Source organism: Myotis davidii, unplaced genomic scaffold, assembly GCF_000327345.1.
Source record: "Myotis davidii unplaced genomic scaffold, ASM32734v1 scaffold1006, whole genome shotgun sequence".
In the NCBI taxonomy this organism is placed as follows: domain Eukaryota; kingdom Metazoa; phylum Chordata; class Mammalia; order Chiroptera; family Vespertilionidae; genus Myotis; species Myotis davidii.
Window position 1 is genome coordinate 155,240 of NW_006297143.1, and position 13,926 is coordinate 169,165.

General features: G+C 58.4%; 1 protein-coding gene across 2 annotated transcripts; it reads left to right on the forward strand.

Annotated features, from left to right (window-relative positions):
• The first annotated feature begins 1,155 nt into the window (after window positions 1-1,155).
• Window positions 1,156-13,875, forward strand: PRRC2A (proline rich coiled-coil 2A). 2 transcript variants are annotated; one of them, XM_006772817.2, is made up of 30 exons: window positions 1,156-1,333; window positions 1,830-2,007; window positions 2,360-2,459; window positions 2,553-2,625; window positions 2,932-3,075; window positions 3,216-3,367; window positions 3,554-3,633; window positions 3,784-3,926; window positions 4,483-4,573; window positions 4,689-4,908; window positions 5,318-5,792; window positions 6,155-6,345; window positions 6,526-6,814; window positions 7,150-7,360; window positions 7,533-9,389; window positions 9,721-9,998; window positions 10,181-10,308; window positions 10,525-10,651; window positions 10,748-10,833; window positions 11,025-11,258; window positions 11,407-11,547; window positions 11,664-11,735; window positions 11,823-11,996; window positions 12,187-12,266; window positions 12,439-12,646; window positions 12,734-12,826; window positions 12,962-13,168; window positions 13,282-13,376; window positions 13,454-13,544; window positions 13,672-13,875. In XM_006772817.2, exons 1-30 carry the CDS (start codon window positions 1,222-1,224, stop codon window positions 13,810-13,812), a joined length of 6,471 nt encoding a protein of 2,156 aa, XP_006772880.1. In that variant the 5' UTR covers window positions 1,156-1,221; the 3' UTR covers window positions 13,813-13,875. The 2 variants fall into 2 exon arrangements, with proteins under 2 accessions (XP_006772880.1, XP_015425347.1); XM_015569861.1 differs by having other exon boundaries at window positions 10,181-10,309; window positions 10,523-10,651; window positions 13,454-13,765.
• Window positions 13,876-13,926: the final 51 nt, after the last annotated feature.

Consider the following 13,926-nt stretch of genomic DNA (forward strand, 5'->3'; position numbering starts at 1 on the left):
GCTCCCGCGGCTCCACTCCCGATCCCGTCTCCCCTCCGTTTTCATTCCCGGCCCCATCTGCTCCCCGACACCCCTTCGCCCTGCTCTGGACACGGCCCCCGAATCCTGGCCCTCACCTTTCCCTGCCGCTGCTGCTTACGTGTGTTAGTTCCCGCCTGCTTTCATGTGCATTCTTTCATTTCAGTCAGTCTCCGCGATTCTTCTGTCCCCTTTTCCTCCATGGCTTTATTCTCAGAGATTGGCCGCCTCCGACACCTACACAGCAGTCCCCATCCTCTCCCCTAACCTGCCCTGACCTCCCCGTCAAGCGCCCGCCCGCCCCACCTCCGTCTCTGCCCTTTCCGCCATCCCCGGGTAAACGAGCTGCTCCCTCCACACGCCCGGCCTGCGGGGCTCGGCCTGCTCGGGAGCGGGGGTGCCCGGGAGAGACATGGCTGCTGGCGGCCTGTCTCACTGAGGGAGGAGGTGCAGTTAGCTCTGGCCGCGGCCTCGTGGTCACAGGGTGTTGGTGAAGTGGCTCCATAACGCCCTCGTCGGTAAGCCAGGACGGCCCGCAGCACCTGCAGACTGGGCCGGGGGCTTCTCGCTGCTGGGCCCTAGCCTTGGCCGTGTGTGGAGCCCCGTCCCTCGGGGGTTCTCGGCCCTGGCCTCAGTCCGGCAGAGCCAGCGCGGAGCCCTTAGGCTCCTGGCAGACCTTGCTGCAAGGCCACCCCCCCCCCCCAGGTGGGGGTGAGGTGCTGGGAAGGGCCGGGCCGCAGATGGGGTGCTGAATAAGTCGGGCTCTAAAGCGCTGTCCTTGCATGATGGAGCCGGGCGCCTCTAGTTTTCTCTGGGGCTTGGACCTGCCCTGTTTTATTTCAGGTCTTAGAAATTCTTTTGGTGAAGAGATTATTGCTCGTGGGGGCTATGAAGAGGCTGCTACCCTTTATAGACTGGCACAGAAGGGAGAGTTTATGCTAGGAGGCTACTAGACTTTTACTTGGATTTTCTTGGCAGGAGGTGAGAGGGAACATGGTGTTTGAGCTCTGTGGTGGCCTTAAAGGGACTGGAGAGTTTGAATAGGCTGCAGGAAAAGACACCAGAGGGCACGGACCTGGGCTCCTAGTGAGAAGTCTGTAAAGGGAGCAAAAAATGAAACACTTGGTGTTTGGCCCACAGGCTCCGGCACGTTTTGGGGGAGGTGCCTGTAGGACCCATCGTACTCAATGAGCTTCCAGCGCAATGTCCGATCGCTCGGGGCCGACTGCCAAGGGGAAGGATGGAAAGAAGTATTCCTCGCTCAACCTGTTTGATACGTACAAGGGCAAGTCCTTAGAGATCCAGAAACCCGCTGGTGAGGGTCCTGCAGAAATGCTTCTAATTATTGGAGGCTGGGCATGAATGGGCATGCACTTTAGAGCACTTGGAAGGGAAATGGCTACAGTACAATTTGTCAAAAACTAGAGGAACACTAGAGACTCCCCAACTTCATCTTGGATTCCATAGAGGATATTGGGCTTGGAGTAAACACCGATCACCCTCCTACAAAGGCGTGTCTGTGGTTCCCTGTCTTTGGACACGTAAGAACTGGAGGCAAAGCAATGTGGACTTGGAGAAGTCTGGAGCCCGCTAGCTCCCTGCAGGCTCAAGATCAGCCACCCCACACAGAGCCTTGGACGGAATGCCTCTCGGCCTGCCCATAGGGTTTCAGAGATTGCTGAGGCACAGGAAGGGGTGGTTTCTAAGAGAAGTTGGTAGTAAGGCATGGAGGATATCTTAGTGGTACACAGAGTAGGACACCGTCAGGTCTCCCATGTGAGGCACTCTTCACCCTCTCTCCTTTTCTCCAGTTGCCCCTCGCCATGGCCTGCAGAGTCTTGGGAAAGTTGCCATTGCCCGGCGTATGCCACCCCCAGCCAACCTTCCAAGCCTGAAAGCCGAGAATAAAGGCAATGACCCCAATGTCTCACTAGTGCCGAAAGACGGAACAGGATGGGCAAGCAAACAGGAGCAGTCCGACCCCAAGAGGTAGAGAGGCTTGGGAGACCTAGAGTGATAAGTATTTTTACGTTGAACTTCGGGATGAACTGGGCTTGGTCTAGCCCAGCCACGTAGCCAGAGTCAGAGGGAAGCCCCTCTCCTGCCTCTTTCCCAGGACTCCTGTTCGATGCCTAAGGAATGGGACTGTAGCTTTCTGTCCGAGGGAAACAGCAAGCAGAAATGGTGACAGCCTGTGCGGGTGCCATGGTTCTAGTATTTTGTCCTAATATGTGCAACTAATAGCAAAGGGGCCTGCATTCCATTCCTATCCTCCTCCAGCGGGAGGAGTAAGGAAGGCACCTCAGGCTCCGGGTAACCTTCCCTCCTTCCATCCCCTCAGTTCCGATGCGTCAACCGCTCAGCCGCCGGAATCGCAGCCACTGCCGGCTTCACAGACGCCTGCCTCGAACCAGCCGAAACGACCCCCAGCAGCCCCCGAGGTATCCAAAGCACTGGATGTTATTGAAGGGGTAGGAGCAAGAATGGCTTGTAGCTCCCCACCAAGTCACCGTTTCTTTTCTCTGCTTCTCCAGAACGCTCCTTCGGTTCCAAGCGGGGTAAAGTCCTGGGCACAAACCAGCGTCACCCATGGAGCACATGGAGATGGTGAGTGCGGGCAGTTGGGGAGCTGGCTCTGGGCACTTTCAGTGCAGTGTCCTCACTCCTGTTTGGCTCCATTTGGGGCCCTCCCTCAGTTCCATGGCGCATATGAGCAAGTTGTGTCAGTCTTGTATGAGGGTGAGGAGGGCATCCAAGAACTGACCGTGTTTCTTAGGGAATAGGCACCTAATGCATAGGGTGGGCTGGAAGGCAGGAAGCTGGTGACCTGGTACCTATCGGAACCTTCCCCTTTAGTGGGGCATCTTCAGTAAATGTACTTCCGTATCCTGTTCTGCTTTCCAACCTCGACAGGTGGAAGGGCATCAAGCCTACTGTCACGATTCTCTCGAGAGGAATTTCCGACCCTGCAGGCGGCTGGCGACCAGGACAAGGCTGCCAAGGAAAGGGAGTCTGCCGAACAGTCGTCTGGGCCCGGACCAAGCCTCCGCCCCCAGAGTGAGTGGCTGCCATTTGGGAGGGGGCTGTGGGTACGTGAGGGCTTACCTTTGGGCTGGGATATTACCTTATTCTATCTCGGAGCTAGTGTGCTTCGTCATTTTCAGCCCTGTTCGCTCTTTGCCTTTTCCAAAATCCAGATTCTACAACTTGGAGGGACGGAGGTGGGCGTGGCCCTGATGAGCTGGAGGGCCTGGACTCCAAACTTCATCACGGCCATGATCCCCGGGGGGGACTGCAGCCTTCCGGCCCACCCCAGTTCCCTCCCTACCGAGGAATGATGCCGCCCTTCGTGAGTTGAGATGTCTTGTTTGGAGTGGTTGCACTGGAAGATAGAAGTTGGGATTTACTCTCTGGAGGGTACAGCTGGAAAGCAGGGGCCTATGATAGAGAGTGGGAATGGGGAGAAGGTAGGTTTAGGGAGCTGGCAGGCTCTTTGACCATCCCTCTGAGCAGTTGCTTTTGGGCCCTTTTGCAGATGTATCCCCCGTATCTCCCATTCCCTCCACCCTATGGACCCCAGGGGCCTTACCGATACCCCACCCCTGACGGGCCCAGGTGAGTAATGCCAGGTCAGGTCTGGGTTTGTGACTGGGGACGGGGGAGCCTGTTGGTGGAGCGATGATTTTCTAGCCAGGAGGCTGTCTTGTATGTGCTTATACACGAGGCTATCTTTTACCTTCTCTTCATTTGCTTTTTTATACACAGCCGTTTTCCCCGTGTGGTAGGCCCCCGGGGCTCAGGGCCGCCAATGCGCCTTATGGAGCCTATGGGTCGGCCCTCCATTCTTAAAGAGGATAATCTCAAAGAGTTTGACCAGCTGGACCAGGAGAACGATGATGGCTGGGCAGGCAAGTTAATTTTGTGTGTGTGTGTGTGTTAATCCTCACCCGAGGATATTTTTTTTTTCATTGCTTTTCAGAGAGTGGAAGGAAGAGAGAGAAGGAGGGGTGGAAAGAGAGACATCTATGTGAGAGAGACATTGACTGGTTGCCTCCCCACTCACCCAACTCGGTGGGAGGGAGTAAACCTGCAACTGGGGTATGTGCCTTTGGGAATCGAAACCAGGATCCTTCAGTGTGCAGGCCAACACTCTGACCATTGAGCACACTGGCCAGGGCCAGGTAAATGAATATTAAGGATCAAGAATTTTGGTCTTAAAGGGCAAGATCTGATAAGGAAAAAATACGCTGAAGCATAGGGGAGATAATGTGCAGGAAAGCCAAGTCCTGGAGATGAACTGCAAGGATTGAGAAGGACAAGACTCCAGTGGGCCCAGACTTCAGAGAGGGGTGGCATTGGTGGTGCAAGTCATCGAATAGCTCCAGACCACTGCCTCTGTCCCAGAAGCTCCCTGAGACTGGCAAGCAGAGTAGTGGAATTACTGCTCTTCACATTTCCCCCCAGGGGCTCACGAGGAGGTTGACTACACTGAAAAGCTCAAGTTCAGTGATGAGGAGGACGGACGAGACTCCGATGAGGAGGGAGCTGAGGGCCAGTGAGTTAAGGCCGTCTGGGGAGGGGCAGGGCAGGGCTCCGTTTCTCGGGCTAGTACACCCTTAAAGGAGCTGGGTCGCAGCTGATTTTTAAATCCACTGTTGGTCTGCTCACAGCAAAGAGTCCCAGGCAACGGCTGGGGAGGAACGGCCCCCAGAAGCAGATGGCAGAAAGGGCAACTCCGCTGGCTGTGAGCCGCCCCCTCCCAAGACGGCCTGGGCAGAGACCACTCGGCCTCCAGAGACAGAGTCGGGGCCTCCTGCCCCGAAGCCTCCCCCACCCCCTCCACCGCACCGGGGCCCCACTGGGAACTGGGGCCCTCCTGGCGATTACCCAGTGAGTGTCTACAATGAGTGTCTGAGAGGGTCAGTGTGGCTGATAGTGTCAGCTGCGTGATTGAAGGAGCAGTAATTGAGGAAGCTGGAGGGGGGATCAGAATGGGCTGCAGGAAGTGGAGAGCTTGGGAGAATCTCTGACAAGATTCAGAGCTTCCTTGTGTTAGGGGAATCTGGGTGAATTGGGGGGCTGGAGAGTGAGAATCAGGAGGCCTGGGTGTTTGGATGGACCTCTGAAAGGAGAAAAGAAACAAAAAGATGAGGATGGTGAGTTTGTCCCTACTCAGAGGACATCAACCAAGGCTTGGTCCTGGCACCTACAGCTATACACAATGGGTCAGTCTGCAGAAGAGACCATAAGAAACATAATGACTGACACCTCTGGCCCCGCTGGGTCTGTCCATTGACAGGATCGTGGAGGCCCGCCCTGCAAGCCCCCAGCACCTGAGGATGAGGATGAGGCATGGCGGCAACGGCGAAAGCAGTCTTCATCTGAGATCTCCCTGGCCGTGGAGCGAGCCCGGCGGCGTCGAGAAGAGGAGGAGCGCCGCATGCAGGAGGAACGTCGGGCAGCCTGTGCGGAGAAGCTCAAGCGACTTGATGAGAAGTTTGGGGCACCTGACAAGCGGCTCAAAGCAGAGCCTGCTGCCCCACCTGCCGCCCCTCCTGCCCCAGCGCCACCACCTGCTGTCCCCAAAGAACTCCCCACACCTTCAGCTCCTTCACCAGCACCAGCCCCAACACCAGAAAAAGCGCTGGAAGAGCCGGCACCGGCTCCTCCTGCCCAGGCCACCCCCACTCCAGGTGTGGCTCCATCTCCTGTCCTGGTGAGTGGTGGTGGCAGTACCAGTAGCACCAGCAGTGGCAGCTTCGAAGCCAGCCCAGGTATGGAGATGGGGATAGGTGCTACCAGGTGGCAGATCTCTCCTCTGCTTGGGTCAAAGCTGTGTGTAGGGAGGAAGTGAAATAGAAGACAGTTGTTTGGGCTTATTGGATTGTCTGGGTGAGGGGGAGGTTTTGCTATCTGAATTCCTTAACAGTAGAAAGACTCTACCGCCTTAGTGTGTTGGTTTCATGGGATAGTAATTCCACCAGACCATTGGCTCTGGGGAGGTCATGTTATACATGGGAAGGACTTGCCTTGAGAGAGGGAGGGAGCTAGAGGTGAGAGCTGAGGTTGTGGGGGTGTTCGTGGAATGTCTGTGATGGGCTAGACCACTCTGATCAGTGTTTTTTCACCAATGCAGTGGAATCCCAACTGCCCTCAAAAGAGGTTCCTGAACCACCAGAAGAGGTTCCTTCTCCTGCCACACCTCCAGCCCCAAAGGTGGAACCCAAGGGTGATGGGGTTGGTCCCACCCGGCAGCCCCCCAGTCAGGGCTTGGGCTACCCCAAATATCAGAAGTCATTACCTCCTCGTTTCCAGCGACAGCAGCAGGTGAGATCAAGTTACTTCTCTTAAGGGCTGCTTTTCTGTCTAGCTCCAATGTTTACACTACCTTTTAGTTCCCTCTGGGTCCCTCTACCAGTTCTGGTCCAGGTATATGTCACATTTGTTTTTATACCAGTTCCTTTTCTGTCTGGGCGGGAACCTTGATGCCTCTCTTGTCCTCTCCAGGAGCAGCTCTTAAAGCAGCAACAACAGCAGTGGCAGCAGCATCAACAGGGCTCCACTCCCCCTGCCCCAGTACCCCCATCACCACCGCAGCCTGTGACCATAGGGGCTGTGCCAGCTCCACAGGCTGCACCTCCCAAGGCCCTGTACCCAGGTGCTCTGGGTCGGCCCCCACCCATGCCTCCAATGAACTTTGATCCCCGCTGGATGATGATTCCTCCTTATGTGGACCCCCGGCTCCTCCAGGGCCGACCCCCTCTGGACTTCTACCCTCCTGGTGTGCATCCCTCTGGTAAGAGGCCTTCAGTCCTGGGATGTGGGTACCCGCATCTTGCTGTGGGGTAAAGGCCCCCAGTGAAGAGGGCAGACATGGTCTTAGCACTGCTGAGGGAGCTCTTTGGGACAAGGATGGGCTTGGGGAAGTAAGAAACAGTGGTCTTTCCTTGGCCAGGATTTACTGTGACTGACTGATGGATTTACAGGGAAGCTGAGTCGGTGCCCTGCTCCAGGAGAGCAGGCCAGGCCCAGTCTTCCTGGGAGTGGGCAGTCGAGGAGCTGATGTTGACGGGGGAGATGCCTTTTGGGCTGGAGAGCCTGTCACATGAGAAAGGGTTTTCGTTTCCTCAGGCCTCGTTCCCCGGGAGCGCTCAGACAGTGGAGGCTCAAGCTCAGAGCCATTTGAGCGCCATGCAGGCCCCCTCTTACGGGATCGGGGCACCCCACCAGTGGATGCAAAGTTGGCCTGGGTAGGAGATGTCTTCACCACCACACCTGCTGACCCTCGCCCGCTTACCTCACCGCTGCGACAGGCTGCCGATGAGGACGACAAGGGGATGAGGTGAGTGAGCAGTGAGTGTAATGGGTGAGTTCCTGGTGGAAGGACCTAGGCTAGGAGGAAAGGTGCTGGGGATAAACATGGCAGGAGTGTCGGTTCAGATGAAGTGTTCTGTTTCCCCACCCAGTTCCAGTTGTCTTCATCCTGAGATGTTCTTTTCTGTCTCCCTCTTCAGGAGTGAAACCCCTCCAGTGCCTCCCCCGCCACCCTATCTGGCCAGTTATCCCGGCTTTCCTGAGAATGGAGCCCCTGGGCCCCCGCTCCCTCGCTTCCCTCCGGAGGAGCCAACTGCCCCAGGGCCCCGCCCACTCCCTTGGCCCCCAGGCAATGAGGAGGCAGCCAAGATACAAGCTTCACCACCCAAGAAGGAGACCCCCAAGGAGGAAACTCCACAGCTAACAGGGCCAGAAGCCAACCGAAAGCCGCCCCGAGGAGTTGGAGGCCAAGGCCCCCCGCCAGCTCGCAGAGAGAGCCGCACTGAGACGCGCTGGGGCCCGCGCCCAGGCAGCAGTAGGCGTGGGGGCCCTCCAGAGGAGCCAGGGGCCCCTCCCCGCCGCGCTGGGCCCATAAAGAAACCTCCACCACCTACAAAAGTCCCGGAGCTGCCTCCCAAGCCCCCCGAACAGGGGGATGAAACCCTCAAGGTCCCAAAGCCAGACCCACTCAAGACAGCAAAGGGGAAGATGGGGGGCCCCAAGGAGACTCCACCTCCTAGTGGGAACCTTTCCCCAGCCCCGAGGCTCCGAAGGGACTATTCCTATGAAAGAGTGGGTCCTACCTCCTGCCGTGGGCGGGGCCGAGGCGAGTATTTTGCCAGAGGGAGAGGTTTCCGGGGGACATACGGGGGTCGAGGACGGGGCGGCCGGAGCCGAGAGTTCCGCAGTTACCGAGAGTTTCGCGGGGATGACGGGCGTGCAGGTGGGGCAGGGGGACCCAGTCACCCACCTGCTCCCCGAGGCCGCACTGCCAGTGAGACACGAAGTGAGGGCTCCGAGTATGAAGAGATCCCCAAGCGGCGCCGGCAGCGGGGCTCAGAAACAGGCAGCGAGACGCACGAGAGTGATCTGGCCCCTTCGGACAAGGAGGCCCCCCCACCCAAGGAAGGTGTACTCACCCCGGTCCCTCTTGCTCCCCCACCGTCAGGAGCTCCTTCACCAGCCCCAGCCCGTTTTTCTACTGCCCGAGGTGGGCGCGTCTTCACTCCCAGAGGGGTGCCGTCACGCCGAGGCCGAGGGGGAGGGCGGCCCCCTCCGCCCATTTGCCCAAGCTGGACCCCTCCAGCCAAGTCTCTGGCGCCCAAGAAGCCTCCAGCTGGTCCTTTGCCAAGTAAGGAGCCTTTGAAAGAGAAGCTCATTCCAGGGCCTCTGTCCCCCATGGCCCGCGGAGGCAGCGGTGCGGGCAGCAGCCTGAGCATGGCTGTGGAAGATGGGGAGCGGCCCCGAAGGAGGCGGCACGGGAGGGCTCAGCAGCAGGACAAACCACCTCGCTTTCGGAGGCTGAAACAAGAGCGGGAGAGTGCCGCCAGAGGGGCCGAGGGCAGGCGCTCCTCCCCGGCCCTTCCATCCTCCACACCCGGACCGGAGGAGGCCCTCTCAACAGTGGCAGTTCCCCCGCCACCTCGCCGGGCAGCTGCCAAGTCCCCTGATCTGTCAAACCAGAACTCGGACCAGGCCAATGAGGAGTGGGAGACTGCGTCTGAGAGCAGCGACTTTGCCAGTGAGCGCCGAGGGGACAAGGAGGCTCCTCCACCGGCACTGCTGACCTCCAAAATGGTGGGAACTCCCGGGGGCGGGGGCAGCGGAGCCGGACCAGGCATTACCACCATGTCGCGTGGAGACCTGAGCCAGAGAGCCAAGGATCTGAGCAAGCGGAGCTTCTCAAGTCAGCGGCCAGGCATGGAGAGGCAGAACCGGCGCCCGGGCCCCAGCAGCAAGGCAGGCAGTGGCGGCGGAGGAGCTGGAGGGGGTCCTGGAGGCAGGACTGGCCCAGGGCGAGGGGACAAGAGGAGTTGGCCCTCTCCCAAGAACCGAAGGTGGGTAGGGACAGGCCAAATATGTTCTTAAGCTTAAATGGAGGGAGGGGAGGAGACCTGAGGGAAAGTAAGGGTGGATGTGGTGGAGTTTGGAGACTTGGGGCTGTTAGGCACCAGGATGTCCTCTCTGCCTGAAGGAGCTGGGACGCAGTGAGTAGAGTCAGGAACACCCACCCAGCCCCATTCTCGTCCACTCTGTACATCTGTACCCAGAATTCCTTAGAAATGCCTGAGAGCACCTGCATTTGCACAGGGAAGGGAGGCTGGGAGAGGGTACTGGAGGGAAAGGGTAACTGTTTGGAGAATGCTGGAGCTGGTCTGTTTTCTTCAGCCGCCCTCCGGAGGAGCGCCCCACAGGGCTTCCTCTGCCTCCCCCACCCCCGAGCAGTTCTGCTGTCTTCCGCCTGGACCGGGTGATCCACAGCAACCCTGCTGGCATCCAACAGGCCCTGGCCCAGCTCAGCAGCCGCCAGGGGAGTGCAGCTGCACCAGGGGGGCACCCAAGGCCCAAGCCTGGGCCTCCCCTAACTCCTCAAGGCCCCTCCCCTCGGCCCCCAACCCTCTATGACCCTCAGAGGGCCAACGACAATGGCATTGGCATCGGTTCGGGTAAGCTGGAGGTGCTACGGGTGGGACTGTCTACTTCCCCAGAGGCAGGCGTCGAAGGGGGAAGGGTCTGGCTTGGGGACCCTGGTGCTGGTGTGTGCACTGAGGCATGGGAGGATTGGGGTGGAGGAAAGTAGGGTCAGTGACAGTGAGGCTGGTGCTGACAGATTTCCCCTTTTCCCCAGACCTCCACTTCGAGGAGCCAGGGCCGATGGTGAGGGGGGTGGGGGGGACCCCCCAGGATGCTGCCGGAGTTAATCCTTTCCCCGCCAAACGGCGGGAGCGGCCTCCCAGAAAACCGGAGCTGCTGCAGGTGAGGGATGGGGCTTGAGATTGTGCTTCACTGTTCGCTCCAAAGGCTCTCTTACGTTTTCTTCATTCTTTCCTGTTCTCGCCCCAAATTCTCAGCTTCGGTCCCTGCATGCCTCCTGTCCCTGTCCCTCCTCACCCACACCTCTCTGTCCCAGTCCTTTGCATTCCCCAGTTCCCAGCTCATTCTTGTTTTGCCTCTGGCCTTTCTCACCTTTAGGAATCTTTGCCACCTCATAGCTCTGGATTCTTGGGCCCCAAACCCGAGGGCCCAGGCCCTCACAGAGAGTCTCGAGATGCAGGCACAGAGGCCCTGAGCCCTCACATCTGGAATCGTTTACATACTGGTGAGTGAACGGTAATGCTGAGCGGCAGGAAGGGCCGGGAGACCAGACGGGCCACAGCAGTGTCCTCACCGCCTCTCCTGTCGGTGCTCTTCCCAGCCACTAGCCGGAAGAGTTACCAGCCTGGCCCCATGGAGCCCTGGATGGAGCCCCTGAGTCCTTTTGAGGACGTGGCTGCCACGGAGGTAAGTGGGGCTGGGAAGGAGTGTCCGAGTGGGCTTCTCCAGCGCTGGCCACGTCCCCGCCTGCTCTGGGCTGGGGCCGGGGTTGTTCCCTCGCATCGTTTCTCCTTTCCTCAGTTTGTGTGTGTGTGGCACCCGTCAGGGATGGGGTGCTTCCTGCCCCACTTAACTAACTCCTTCTCCACTCCTCTCAGATGAGTCAGTCTGACAGTGGGGTGGACCTGAGTGGGGATTCTCAGGTATCGTCAGGTCCCTGCAGCCAGCGAAGTTCCCCTGATGGAGGACTCAAGGGGGCAGCAGAGGGGCCCCCCAAGCGGCCTGGAGGCCCCTCACCCCTGAATGCTGTTCCTGGTGAGGGTCCACCTGGCTCTGAACCCTCTGAACCTCCTAGGAGACGGCCACTTGCCCCCCCTGATGGGGACAGAAAGGTAAAAGGTCAAAAATGGGTAAGAGGAGTGTTTCTGGGACTCCGGCTGTAGCTACCTTTGTCTCCCCCTTCTGTGTGTCCTGGGGACTCCCATATTTGGGCTTCTGTTTCCTTCCCCTAATCCCACTTTACTGTGTTCCCCAACCCAGGAGCTGCCCCGGGAGCAGCCTCTGCCCCCTGGTCCCATTGGCACAGAACGACTGCAGCGTGCAGACCGAGGCCCGGAGCCTGGCTCCCTGCGGCCATCCCGTCGACCCGGTCCCCCGGGCCAGTTTGGCGCCAGTGACAAGGTCTGCATGGGCCAGATCTGGGGCTCTTGGGCTGGGTGGAGAGAAGGGAAGGACTGGCAGTGGGGCATGGAGGACACCTGAATTGCGGGACAACCTTCCCTGCCTCATGATCATAGGACTCAGACTTGCGCCTCGCGGTGGGAGACGGTTTAAAAGCAGAGAAAGAACTAACGGCATCAGTCACTGAGGTACGTGGGGAGAGTTGGGTGGAAAGGTCTTATATTTCTGGAGAAGATGGCCCAGAGAGCCCTCTTGACAAGTCTGCTCCTCCCCAGGCCATTCCTGTATCCCGAGACTGGGAGCTGCTCCCTAGTGCTTCTGCCTCCACTGAGCCACCACCACATCCCAGGAGCCTGGGTCCTGGGCATTGCGGCCCAGAGCCCAGCTCCGCAGGCCAGCGCTTGTACCCTGAGATCTTCTATGGCAGCCCTGGGCCTCCCAGCTCGCAGGTAGGCCTGCCTGCCTGTCCTGGGACCCCATTCCGCCTGCTGTCTGTTACTTTAAAGCCTTTCCAGTCTGCACAGTTGTAAACTTTTTTTGCTGTTTCGTTTTTCTCCTTGCTTTTACTGTAGGTGGTGGGGTGGGTGAGCTTTTCTTGACCAGAGAAAATGGAGCTAGTCCCGCTTTGCTCTTCTGTAGGTCTCAGGGGGAGCCATAGACTCTCAGTTACATCCCAACAGTGGAGGCTTCCGCTCTGGGACACCAGTGCACCCTTATAGGTAAGACTAGATGCTTGTGGGTGTCAGAAGGAAATGGAGCCATATTTCAGGGGAGAGGGAGACATTTCTAGGTACCAAAAGCTAGTGGACTTCAGGAGGTGTTCAGACTAAAGGAGTCAATGTTTCTGGCTCCCTGACACCTTTCTTCCCTGTCGCCCCAATGTCTTTGCAGGTCACAGCCCCTGTACCTCCCCCCGGGCCCAGCACCCCCCTCTGCCCTGCTCTCAGGGGTGGCTGTCAAGGGCCAGTTTCTGGATTTCTCAGCACTGCAAGCAGCGGAGCTGGGGAAGTTGCCGGCTGGAGTTCTCTACCCTCCGCCTTCCTTCCTCTACTCTCCAGCCTTCTGCCCCAGCCCTCTGCCTGACCCGCCCTTGCTTCAGGTAAGAAGTGGCAGGGGCTGGGCTTAGGAGCTGGGGGTGGAGGAGTGCTGTGGGGGAGCTGACGTACTTCTTCCCGTTGCCCAACAGGTGCGCCAGGATCTGCCCTCCCCCTCAGATTTTTACTCTCCTCTGCAGCCTGGTGGCCAGAGTGGCTTCCTTCCCTCGGGGGCTGCCCAGCAGGTACTTTTTTGTCTGTCCTCTTCCCCTCCGTCTCTTTCTGTCTAGCCTCTGGCTTTTTTAAATGGTTTTGACTCTAGCTCAGGTTTTCTGACATTTCTTTCTGCCCCCAACACAGACCCATATTTCTTGTTACAGATGCTTCTGCCCATGATGGACTCCCAACTGCCTGTGGTGAACTTTGGTCCCCTGCCGCCAGTGCCGCCTACTGCCCCACCCCCCCTTTCTCTGTTACCTGTGGGCCCTGCTCTGCAGCCGCCCAGTTTGGCTGTGCGGCCCCCACCTGCTCCTCGGGTGCTGCCTTCACCTGCCAGGCCCTTCCCCCCTAGCTTGGGGCGAGCAGAGGTAAGGTACAGGAACTGTAGTGCTAGGCAACTCCAAGAGTTAGGGGTAGGGGTTCATTATCTGAAGATGAATGGGTTGAGAGACAGGAGGCTCATGAGTTTTTTTTCCTTCAGCTTCACGCAGTAGAACTGAAGCCGTTCCAAGATTATCGAAAACTGAGCAGCAACCTTGGGGTGCCCGGGTCATCATGCACTCTCCCAGCTGGAAGGCAAGAGAAGGGACTGGGAATACAGACTGCCCAGCCCCAAGGCCTTCAGCTCTCTCTAAACACTGTTCCTCCTTTAGGTCTTTCTCTGGCCTCAGTTCCCGTCTCAAAGCCACACCCTCCACCTATAGCGGTGTCTTCCGCACCCAGCACATTGACCTTCACCAGCAGGTGAGGGAGAAGCCCCCATATCCCCGAGTCTGAATTCTCCTGTTACCACCCGAAGCTGCCCTTCCATTCCTGACCTCCCAGTATGAATGGAGCCCTACTTCCTCTTCCACATGTGCCCGCCCCCCAGGCCTCCCCGCCTGACGCCCTACGCTGGATGCCGAAGCCTTGGGAGCGGACAGGGCCACCTTCCCGAGAAGGGTCTTCCCGACGGGCAGAAGAGCCTGGGTCCCGAGGGGACAAGGAGCCTAGGTTGCCTCCACCCCGCTGAGGGAGTTCCCCTTGCCCCTACCCCCCCAGGCCTTGTATATAGATTATAAATATATAAGGGGAAAGGGGTCCCCTATCCCTGGGGCCATTTGTTAAAAAAAATAATAATAATAAA

Bases quoted from the DNA above. Each gene is read 5' to 3' on its own strand.
- PRRC2A (XM_006772817.2), top strand. From the start codon at position 1,222: ATGTCCGATCGCTCGGGGCCGACTGCCAAGGGGAAGGATGGAAAGAAG. The intron at 9,999-10,180 runs GTAAGCTGGAGG...CCTTTTCCCCAG, and splicing joins TGGCATTGGCATCGGTTCGG to ACCTCCACTTCGAGGAGCCA. The intron at 12,267-12,438 runs GTAAGACTAGAT...ATGTCTTTGCAG, and splicing joins ACACCAGTGCACCCTTATAG to GTCACAGCCCCTGTACCTCC.